The sequence below is a fragment of the Ranitomeya variabilis genome, chromosome 3 (assembly GCF_051348905.1).
Source record: "Ranitomeya variabilis isolate aRanVar5 chromosome 3, aRanVar5.hap1, whole genome shotgun sequence".
NCBI lineage: Eukaryota > Metazoa > Chordata > Amphibia > Anura > Dendrobatidae > Ranitomeya > Ranitomeya variabilis.
The window spans coordinates 91849463-91861811 of record NC_135234.1 but is presented as its reverse complement, the minus strand read 5'-3'; the positions used below and the strand labels follow the sequence as shown (position 1 = coordinate 91861811).

The following is a 12349-nucleotide window of genomic DNA, read 5'->3' as shown; positions in this document are numbered from 1 at the left end:
CAGCTTGTTCCAATCTGTATCCTGACCTTTGCTGGAAGCTCTAGGGGGCTGGTGTTCTCCCCCCGGACCGTTAGACGGTTCGGGGGTTCTTGAATCTCCAGCGTGGATTTTTATAGGGTTTTTGTTGACCAGATAAGTTATCTTGCTATATTCTGCTATTAGTAAGCTGGCCTCTCTTTGCTGAACCTGGTTCATTTCTGTGTTTGTCATTTCCTCTTACCTCACCGTTATTATTTGTGGGGGGCTTGTATCTTGCTTTGGGGTCCCTTTCTCTGGAGGCAAGAGAGGTCTTTGTTTTCTTCTCCTAGGGGTAGTTAGATTCTCCGGCTGGCGCGAGTCATCTAGCGATCACCATAGGCATGATCCCCGGCTACTTCTAGTGTTGGCGTTAGGAGTAGCTATTTGGTCAACCCAGTTACCACAGCCCTATGAGCTGGATTTTTGAATCTCGCAGACTTACACGTTCCTCTGAGACCCTGTCCACTGGGGTCATAACAGTATGCCAGGCCAGTATTAAATGTTTAATGCATTGCAGAAGTGGGATTATAAGAAAGAAAATTTTGAGTTTTTTTTTTCCCTCTCTCAATTTTTTTTTTTTTTTTCTTTTCCCCTTTACCTCAGAGTGGCTTAAGCTTGCTGCAGACATGAATGTCCAGACCTTGATTACAAGTGTGGACCAGCTTGCCGCTCGTGTGCAGGGTATACAAGATTATGTTACCAGAAATCCTAGGTCTGAACCCAAGATTCCGATTCCTGAACTGTTTTCAGGAGACCGATTTAAGTTTAGGAATTTCAGGAATAATTGTAAATTGTTTTTGTCCCTGAAACCTTGTTCGTCTGGAGACTCTGCTCAACAAGTAAAAATTGTTATTTCATTCTTACGGGGTGACCCTCAAGATTGGGCTTTTTCGTTGGCGCCAGGAGATCCGGCATTGGCTGATATTGATGCGTTTTTTCTGGCGCTCGGTTTACTTTATGAGGAACCCAATCTTGAGATTCAGGCAGAGAAAGCCTTGCTGGCTATGTCTCAGGGCCAGGACGAGGCTGAGGTGTATTGCCAAAAATTTCGGAAATGGTCCGTGCTGACACATTGGAACGAGTGTGCACTGGCCGCTAATTTTAGAAATGGCCTTTCTGAGGCCATTAAGAATGTTATGGTGGGTTTTCCCATTCCCACAGGTCTGAATGATACCATGTCCCTGGCTATTCAAATTGACCGGCGGTTGCGGGAGCGCAAAACCGCAAATTCCCTCATGTTGTTGTCTGAACAGACACCTGATGTGATGCAATGTGATAGAAAAACCGCAAATTCCCTCATGGTGTTGTCTGAACGGACACCTGATTTGATGCAATGTGATAGAATCCTGACTAGAAATGAGAGGAAAATTCATAGACGCCGGAATGGCTTGTGCTACTACTGTGGTGATTCTACACATGTTATCTCAGCATGCTCTAAACGTATATCTAAGGTTGTTAGTCCTGTCACCGTTGGTAATTTGCATCCTAAGTTTATTCTGTCTGTAACTTTGATTTGCTCACTGTCATCTTATCCTGTCATGGCGTTTGTAGATTCAGGTGCTGCCCTGAGTCTTATGGATCTCTCATTTGCTAAGCGCTGTGGTTTTATTCTTGAACCATTAGAAAATCCTATCCCTCTTAGGGGTATTGATGCTACGCCATTAGCAGAAAATAAACCGCAGTATTGGACACAGGTTACCATGTGCATGACTCCTGAACACCGCGAGGTGATACGTTTTCTCGTTCTACATAAAATGCATGATTTGGTTGTTTTGGGGCTGCCATGGTTACAGACCCATAATCCAGTCCTTGACTGGAAGGCTATGTCAGTGTCTAGTTGGGGCTGTCGTGGTATTCATGAGGATTCCCTGCCTGTGTCTATTGCTTCTTCTACGCCTTCGGAAGTTCCGGAGTATTTGTCTGATTATCAGGATGTCTTTAGCGAGTCCAGGTCCAGTGCATTGCCTCCTCATAGGGAATGTGACTGTGCAATAGATTTGATTCCAGGCAGTAAATTTCCTAAGGGAAGACTGTTTAATCTGTCGATACCTGAACATACCGCTATGCGTTCATATATCAAAGAGTCTCTGGAGAAAGGACACTTCCGTCCGTCTTCTTCCCCTCTTGGTGCGGGATTCTTTTTTGTGGCTAATAAGGACGGATCTTTGAGGCCTTGTATTGACTATCGGCTTTTAAATAAGATCACTGTCAAATTTCAGTATCCTTTGCCGCTGTTGTCTGACTTGTTTGCCCGGATTAAAGGTGCCAAGTGGTTTACCAAGATAGACCTTCGTGGTGCGTACAACCTTGTGCGCATTAAGCAAGGGGATGAATGGAAAACCGCATTCAATACGCCCGAAGGTCATTTTGAGTACTTGGTGATGCCTTTTGGGCTCTCTAATGCCCCTTCAGTTTTTCAGTCCTTTATGCATGACATTTTCCGGAACTATCTGGATAAATTTTTGATCGTTTATCTGGATGATATTCTGTTTTTTTCTGATAATTGGGACTCGCATGTGGAGCAGGTCAGGATGGTCTTTAAAATTTTGCGTGAAAATTCTTTGTTTGTCAAGGGCTCAAAGTGTCTTTTTGGTGTACAGAAGGTTCCCTTTTTGGGGTTCATTTTTTCCCCTTCTGCTGTGGAAATGGACCCAGTCAAGGTCCGAGCTATTCTTGATTGGACTCAGCCCTCGTCAGTTAAGAGTCTTCAGAAGTTCTTGGGTTTCGCTAACTTCTACCGTCGTTTTATCGCTAACTTTTCTAGCATTGTGAAACCTTTGACGGATATGACCAAGAAGGGCTCCGATGTGGTTAATTGGGCTCCTGCTGCCGTGGAGGCTTTCCAGGAGTTGAAACGTCGGTTTACTTCGGCGCCTGTTTTGTGCCAGCCTGATGTCTCGCTTCCCTTTCAGGTTGAGGTGGATGCTTCAGAGATTGGAGCAGGGGCCGTTTTGTCGCAGAGAGGCCCTGGTTGCTCTGTTATGAGACCTTGCGCCTTTTTCTCTAGGAAGTTTTCGCCTGCGGAGCGAAATTATGATGTGGGCAATCGGGAGTTGTTGGCCATGAAATGGGCATTTGAGGAGTGGCGTCATTGGCTCGAGGGTGCTAAGCATCGTGTGGTGGTCTTGACTGATCACAAAAATCTGATGTATCTCGAGTCTGCTAAACGCCTGAATCCTAGACAGGCCTGCTGGTCATTGTTTTTCTCCCGTTTTGACTTTGTTGTCTCGTATTTACCAGGTTCAAAAAATGTGAAGGCCGATGCTCTTTCCAGGAGCTTTGTGCCTGATGCTCCTGGAGTCGCTGAACCTGTTGGTATTCTTAAGGATGGTATTATCTTGTCAGCTATTTCTCCAGATCTGCGACGTGTGTTGCAGAGATTTCAGGCTGATAGGCCTGATTCTTGTCCACCTGACAGACTGTTTGTGCCTGATAAGTGGACCAGCAGAGTCATTTCCGAGGTTCATTCCTCGGTGTTGGCAGGTCACCCAGGAATTTTTGGCACCAGAGATCTGGTGGCCAGATCCTTTTGGTGGCCTTCCTTGTCTAGGGATGTGCGGTCATTTGTACAGTCCTGTGGGACTTGTGCTCGAGCTAAGCCTTGCTGTTCTCGTGCCAGCGGGTTGCTCTTGCCCTTGCCTGTCCCTAAGAGACCTTGGACACATATCTCCATGGATTTCATTTCTGATCTTCCGGTGTCTCAAGGCATGTCTGTTATCTGGGTGATATGTGATCGCTTCTCCAAGATGGTCCATTTGGTTCCTTTGCCTAAGCTGCCTTCCTCTTCCGATCTGGTTCCTGTGTTTTTCCAGAACGTGGTTCGTTTGCACGGCATCCCTGAGAATATTGTGTCAGACAGAGGATCCCAGTTCGTTTCCAGATTCTGGCGATCCTTTTGTAGTAGGATGGGCATTGACTTGTCGTTTTCGTCTGCTTTCCATCCTCAGACTAATGGACAGACGGAGCGAACTAATAAGACTTTGGAGGCTTATTTGAGGTGTTTTGTCTCTGCTGATCAGGACGATTGGGTGACCTTCTTGCCGTTGGCTGAGTTTGCCCTTAATAATCGGGCTAGTTCCGCCACCTTGGTTTCGCCGTTTTTCTGCAACTCTGGTTTCCACCCTCGTTTTTCTTCGGGTCATGTGGAACCTTCTGACTGCCCTGGGGTGGATTCTGTGGTGGATAGGTTGCAGCGGATCTGGAATCTTGTGGTGGACAACTTGAAGTTGTCACAGGAGAGGGCTCAGCGCTTTGCCAACCGCCGCCGCGGTGTGGGTCCCCGACTACGTGTTGGGGATTTGGTGTGGCTTTCTTCCCGCTTTGTTCCTATGAAGGTTTCCTCTCCCAAATTTAAACCTCGTTTTATTGGTCCATACAAGATATTGGAAATCCTTAATCCTGTATCCTTTCGCCTGGATCTTCCTGTGTCGTTTGCTATCCACAACGTGTTTCATAGGTCCTTGTTGCGGCGGTACGTTGTGCCTGTGGTTCCTTCTGCTGAGCCTCCTGCTCCGGTGTTGGTTGAGGGCGAGTTGGAGTACGTGGTGGAGAAGATCTTGGATTCTCGTCTCTCCAGGCGGAGGCTTCAGTACCTGGTCAAGTGGAAGGGCTATGGTCAGGAAGATAATTCCTGGGTGGTCGCCTCTGATGTTCATGCGGCCGATTTAGTTCGTGCCTTTCACGCCGCTCGTCCTGATCGCCCTGGTGGTCGTGGTGAGGGTTCGGTGACCCCTCACTAAGGGGGGGGTACTGTTGTGATTTTGCTTTTTGCTCCCTCTAGTGGTCATTAGTGATTTGACTGGAGCTTCTGTCTTTTCCTATATCCTCACCTGGGCCGTTAGTTCAGGGGCGTTGCTATATAAGCTCCCTGGACCTTCAGTTCAATGCCTGGCATCGTTGAAATCAGAGCTAATCTGTTGTGCTCTTGTCCTATGATCCTGGTTCCTGTATTTCAAGCTAAGTCTGCTTCCTTGCTTTTTGCTTTTGTTTTGTTTGGTATTTTTGTCCAGCTTGTTCCAATCTGTATCCTGACCTTTGCTGGAAGCTCTAGGGGGCTGGTGTTCTCCCCCCGGACCGTTAGACGGTTCGGGGGTTCTTGAATCTCCAGCGTGGATTTTTATAGGGTTTTTGTTGACCAGATAAGTTATCTTGCTATATTCTGCTATTAGTAAGCTGGCCTCTCTTTGCTGAACCTGGTTCATTTCTGTGTTTGTCATTTCCTCTTACCTCACCGTTATTATTTGTGGGGGGCTTGTATCTTGCTTTGGGGTCCCTTTCTCTGGAGGCAAGAGAGGTCTTTGTTTTCTTCTCCTAGGGGTAGTTAGATTCTCCGGCTGGCGCGAGTCATCTAGCGATCACCGTAGGCATGATCCCCGGCTACTTCTAGTGTTGGCGTTAGGAGTAGCTATTTGGTCAACCCAGTTACCACAGCCCTATGAGCTGGATTTTTGAATCTCGCAGACTTACACGTTCCTCTCAGACCCTGTCCACTGGGGTCATAACAAAGGGTTATGGTCAGGAGGATAATTCCTGGGTGGTTGCCTCTGATGTGCATGCGGCCGATTTGGTTCGTGCCTTTCACGCTGCTCATCCTGATCGCCCTGATGGTCTTGGTGAGGGTTCGGTGACCCCTCCTTAAGGGGGGGGTACTGTTGTGAATTAGACTTTTTTGGCTCCCTCTAGTGGTTACTAGTGATATGACTCTGGGATTTCCTTCCCTCTGTCTGCACCCAGCTGGGTCATTACTTCAGGGGTGTTGCTATATAAACCTCCTGGAACCTTAGTCCAGTGCCTGGCATCGGTGTTATCAGACACATTCTGTTTGCTCCTGTTTGCTGGTCCTGGTTCGTGTTAAATTAAGCTAAGTCTTGCTTCTTTGTTTTTTGGGTTATTTGTTTGCTATCATTTTTGTCCAGCTTGTACTAAAAGTGATTCCTGACCTTGCTGGAAGCTCTAGGGGGCTGGTGTTCTCCCCCCGGGCCGTTAGACGGTTCGGGGGTTCTTGAATTTCCAGTGTGGATATTTTTGATAGGATTTTTTGCTGACCATATAAGTTATCTTTCTATATTCTGCTATTAGCTAGTGGGCCTCTCTTTGCTAAATTCCTAGCTCATTCTTATGTTTGTCTTTTCCTCTTACCTCACCGTTATTATTTGTGGGGGCTTCTATCCAACTTTTTGGGGTATTTCCTCTGGAGGCAAGAAAGGTCTTTCTTTTCCCTTCTAGGGGTAGTTAGCTCTCCGGCTGGCGCGAGACGTCTAGGATCAACGTAGGAACGTTCCCCGGCTGCTGGTATTTGTGGTGCTAGGATTAGTTATATGGTCAGCCCAGTTACCACTGCCCTATGAGCTGGTTTTCTGTATTTACTGACTTAGCATTATTCCTGAGACCCTCTGCCATTGGGGTCATAACAATTATGCAGACCTACAATCCTACAGTATTATGGCCAGCAGTGCTCACTCACTGATATATATAAAAAATAGACAACACAAAACTCACCTCTCATCCTAGTTCAGCTGCTGATCGCGGCTCTGCTCCAGTCTCAACATGAACTGCCCGGCACACAGCAGGTGCGTGATGAAGTGACATCATCGTACAGCCGCTGTGTCAGAGGCCGAGGGTAATGATGGGGGAGGGAGCATCATTTGACGCTCTTTACTCCATTATTGCTTTCAACTGTATCAGTGATACAGTTGAATGCGATGTGCAGGGGGCTGCGCCGGGTGGGCCCCCCTGATTCACAGGCCCCATATGACTGCGTGGTGTGCGCTATTAGTGGTACACCAATGGCTCGGGGCCCCTGGGGGAGCGGTGTCCTAGGCAGCTGCCTAGTCTGCCTGCCTCTAACACCGGCCTTGAGCTCCTGAAACCCATCAGTTTGTTCTATCGAATGGGAAGACTTTTTTTTAATGTATCCAAAATAAAAATGTATTATTTTGAAAGTGGAAGTGAACTGTGGTAAGCTCCCAATTTTTTCCTTTTGTACCAATGGGTGCTACTTGCACTTACCAAATGCCTCTATGAAGTGTTGACTAGAAGATACCAAATCTATTTCCCGCCTGTCCTAACACTTTACAGCTAGAAATAGATTAAAAAAAAGGGAAATTACAATTGATTTCCAAAATTTACATAATTGTATATCTATTGGCTGCTGCTTGTCTTTCATGCAGATAACTATTTAGAGAATTGATGGCTCATTCAGCATCATAATAACAACTTTTATTCTAACTACTGCATCTGGCACTTGCTAGAGGAATTTTCTGATAGTTGAAAATGTCTAAACTCGCTACTGAAATGTAAAATAATTAGCATTGGAGCTGCTTTAAAGTTTTTTGTGACGCACAGTTTACTTGATGTGCAACGCTTGTTTTGCCTTGAGAATTTCAGTTTTGAGGCATGTCAGATGTGTCTGTGTTACATTTCCCAGGTTTCCTTGACTTTGCACTCACTACCTGATGCCTCTCACTGGTTACCACACATGTACATTCAGAAACAATGCTTGAGACAGCCAATGTAAGCAATGTCAGATCAGATTGTGTGAATGAAAATGTAATCTTAAAAAGAAGGCAGGTCAAATAATTATCTACAGAATCAAATGATCACTAAAGTTGGGCATATACATTAGATGACTGTAGGCCGAATTATGCTTCAGCCAACATTTCAGCTGGCTCTCCCATACACAGCAGTCCTGAATTCTCCATGAGAAAGATGCCGGCAGACACATTGGCGAGCAGCTTATCTCTGGCAGAAAAATGCAATCAGCAGTCTGAAATCAGACTCCTTTGGCAGCAGTGTGTCTCCAGGAAGAGAGCAAGAGCAAAAGGATCATCTGCAGAAACAGGCTGGATCCTTCTCTCCTCGATGATCATGTGTCGGGGAGCATCAGGGGGTCCCCATAAATATTAGACTGTCAACCAGTATTGGTGAGCTCGGTATACAACAATTTAATATGTATGGGTACCTGATGTCACGATGGTGTTGGGACTAAGGGCACTAATCAGGTCCCTAGAACTATGGATGTCCTAGTCAATTCCTGTCCCCCAGATTATTCCTAAAGGTGGAGATGCTGGGTTCACATGCCTTGCTATGCTCCTATATCAACCCTGATCTGGCCCCTCCCCACCCAAGGTAGTGGGAAGCTGAAGTCTATAGAGACACACTAACCAGACAAACAAGGGAAGACGGACAGAGACAAATGAAAATGCCAATCATACAAAATACACCCACCAAAAACAGAGTGGGACACAGGGGAGTTAAAGGAAGGAGAAACCAAATTGGAGATGATGAGGATAGGCACACAGACAAAACTCCAATCAACAATCTCCTAAGTAAATGTCCATATGCCTACTCCAACCATGAATGACACCTCCAACTCCAAACTAGACAGTAAGAACACTGGCAATCCCTAAGTGCATATATAGCAGAGGGGAGTGGCAAACACTGAACAGCTGAGACAATCCAAGTAAGAAATCTTCAGGAGCTTCAACTGAACAGATTAACCCTTGTACTGCCAGCAACTAAAAAACCTGCACTGCTTAATATGATGGTGAAGTACATCTAACCAGAGCAGGAGGTTGTAAAAACAGACACCATGGCCTTATGGCCCCTCTCTGGTGCGGTTTCCCCACGACACATGAACTTTTCAGTATAACTGATTTCCAGTGAGTGCTGCTTTCCTTTCTTCTTTATAATTAGTGGAGGTATTGGGATTCTGATCCCCATTGATCACCATGAATCCAAAAGATTGCTATTATTGTTAAAGGAAAATTGTCAGTAGAATCAACCCTTCTAAGTCGTCCATATGGGAATGTAGGTCATACCAAGCTGAATAAAATTTTACCCTGATATCTGTGATACAATATTTTATTCCCAATAGATCCGTGTTATTTTTGTATCTAAATCTGAGTCATGTAATGACTGACATTCTGTTGACGTAATTTACATGTCTCACACTTGTAATGTCCCTTTTCATTTAAAATAAGCTCTGGAGACAGATTTTCATGCAGATCAGTGTATGGCCCTAAGGGTACCGTCACACATTGAAATTTTCATCGCTGCGACGGCACGATCCGTGACGTCGCAGCGATCGTATGAATATCGCTCCAGCGTCGTAGACTGCGGTCACACGTTGCAATCACGGCGCTGGAGCGATGCCGAAGTCCCCGGGTAACCAGGGTAAACATCGGGTAACTAAGCGCAGGGCCGCGCTTAGTAACCCGATGTTTACCCTGGTTACCAGCGTAAACGTAAAAAAACAAACAGTACATACTCACCCGTCGGTGTCCTTCAGGTCCCTTGCCGTCTGCTTCCTGCTCTGAGTGCAGCCGTACAGTGAGAGCAGAGCGCAGCACCGCTGTGATCTGCTCTCACTTTCCGGCCGGCACTCAGAGCAGGAAGCAGACGGCAAGGGACCTGAAGGACACCGACGGGTGAGCATGTACGGTTTGTTTTTTTACGTTTACGCTTGTAACCAGGGTAAACATCGGGTTACTAAGCGCGGCCCTGCGCTTAGTTACCCGATGTTTACCCTGGTTACAAGCGAAGACATCGCTGGATCGCTGTCACACACAACGATCCAGCGATGTCAGCGGGTGATCAAGCGACGAAAGAAAGTTCCATACGATCTGCTACGACGTACGATTCTCAGCAGGATCCCTGATCGCTGCTGCGTGTCAGACACTGCGATATCGTAACGATATCGCTAGAACGTCACGAATCGTAACGTCGTAGCGATGGAAATTTCAATGTGTGATGGTACCCTTAGATCTTAACAGCTCATTTACATACAAGAAAAATGTGAATTTGTCTGGAATAAGACATCAGATTGCAGATATCAAGGTATCATTTTATTCAACTTTTTGTTACTTAGTTAAGGCTTTTTGGATTTTAAAAAGGGCATTTTTGCCCAGAAACAGTGCTAAAAGTGCAATTAAAGCTTTAGTTACCTTTAATAGCTCAAGAACAAATATTAAAGGTTGTGGTTCTTTCTGCAGCTCGTCCAGATCTTCATATCCCAGAGTATGGTAAGCAAACATATTTGCCAAACCACATGTATGTATATGCCAATCTGTTGGGTCCTTTCCTTCTGCGATGCGCCGTAAGCTCTTTGCGACAAGTGGGTACATACCGGTGTGCTGCGAGAGAGATATACAGATGGAATTTAATCACATTGAAATAAAAAGGTCATTTATTGTTTATGTGCTCAATTCAGGCAAGTACTATATACACCGAAATTCAGCATCCTGATGAAGGGGAGTGCACTGATCTGTACCAATAGGCCAGTCACTCATACCCTAATCATTAGTCATGTACTGAAAAGGGAGATAAAATAAATACACTAACAATCAGATACATTTCTCATTTCAATCCTAGTGACAAGTTGTAAAATATTATTAGGTCCATTCCTTTCTTAATAAACATACTTGAAAATTATTTATGCTTACCTCTATCATATGCACTATCAATTTCCTTATTCCAGGAGCTATTAGACATTCCAATAATTGCAAAAAAACACATTGATTTAGCTGTAACAAACATGATGTTTAGTTCTTTTTTTGTATTTACTGCTTTTATTTTAACAAGGCTGCTATTACCGATGTTCCTTCCATGTAGCTCCATTTATAAAATCTTGCATCCGTTACATACTGTATTTCATACAATTTCTGGCTCTCCGAGCAATACATTAAATTAAGCAAATGCAGATATCTACATCATTAAATGTCAGTGTGTCTCTGAAGGGAGAGAGATCGTGAGCGCTCAGAGTTAGATGGTGCAATTAAACCTCCCATCAAAGCCACATGTAGATCATTTTGCTGATACTCTACAGATCATAGAGGTAATGATTAGAAGGTGCTGACCACAGAGAAACTTCAGTCTCTGATAAATAACAAAAGAGAAATGATCTTAAATCCTATGTACATAAAGGACAATTATTTTAATTAGTCAATTGCAATTAAATTCAGAAAAATAAAAACTCACAAACCGGTAATGAACACCCTGTTACAGTCGGAGCGTTAGGTACTGTCACGAATGGGGTACTCTTTGTTGCGGTGGGATGGCTTATATATTTTTTTGATCAAAACAATGTTAACTAAGTACCCTATGTTATTTATATGAACTATTGCTATTTATTCAATCACTACAGGGTATTTGCTCATTTTATTTATATGTTAGATTTTGCTTGTTACGTGGTCTCAGTGTGAATGCTCACCTGTGCATTGAACTTATACCAACATATGCCCAATATTTTTAGATTTCACTTACAGTGAGAAAAAAAATGTTCATGATCAGTAGCTTTCTGACAACATTTCACAGTTATTTCTAAATTACAAAATTGTGCAAAAAACTTTAAAGCAAGTTTTTACCAAAAAAACAACTTCAACATGAAAGTTTTGTGATTGTTTTTAAATTAGCTTCAACTATTATAAGTAACAGATTTACAGAGAAATAAAAACAGAATTAGTTCATACTGTGTTACAGCTCTCCAGCGACCACACAACGACGAAACAGCAACGCTGCAGCGATCGGCATCATTGTCTAGATCGCTGCAGCGTCACTAAATGTGACGGTACCTTTACTCTAGTCCCTGACTAGAGTTAGATTACTGGTGAGTCACTAGGAGGAATGTGACACTTTTCAGATGTGCCAGATTCATTAAGATGCATGTACCTCTTATTGAATCAGGAGAGTCTGACTCTACACATCTCATCCAGGCCTATATGTTGGGTTTAGTGGGGAAATATGTAAATTGTTGATAGCATACAAGAGAGCAGTGAGTCTGTTTAGTTTATAGTCAAGTCTGCATAGGGTTGTCTTGTCATGGCAGGTGGATGCACACAATTTATTCAATATATGTTAACCTCACATGTTTATGAGGCTATTCTCGAGTTGTCTCTTGAGAAGCACTCAGCTTTCCAGTCTCTTTTACCTCCTTGTTTCTGGAAGGGTGGGCTCTCCTCCATGAGTGACATTTCTGGTGAGTAGAAAAGCTATAGTATTAGTAGAACTATAAAGCTCAGTACGAGTTCAGCTGTAACATATTGCGCTATCAGACTTTTTTTCTGACGAGTTCACTGCGATCAAAATATTTATATATAGAAATGAGAGGGCATTTGAATAAGCTCTCAGCTTGGACAGCAATATTGATAACTGAGATTAGAAGCCTATGGTGCGAGCTGGAGAGTTTGTAAGATTTATAACAGCACCTTGTCAGGAGCCGAGAAGGAAGGGGAGGGAGGTGAGCAGCTAAGTGGTGTATAGAATTCAATTAGCTGGAGAGCGTTAGGATTTCACTTCTTTACTGGATTGTAACTATTGCCCACTTTCCAATAGA

General features: G+C 44.3%; 1 protein-coding gene across 1 annotated transcript in view; it reads right to left on the bottom strand.

The window, feature by feature from the left end:
• Positions 1–12349, bottom strand: part of AIPL1 (AIP like 1 HSP90 co-chaperone) — a 159937-nt gene that overhangs the window by 38696 nt on the left and 108892 nt on the right. The window contains exon 4 of the mRNA XM_077294394.1: positions 9963–10151. Within this exon, the coding sequence (XP_077150509.1) occupies positions 9963–10151 (189 nt within the window). The remainder of the gene's footprint in view (positions 1–9962; positions 10152–12349) is intronic.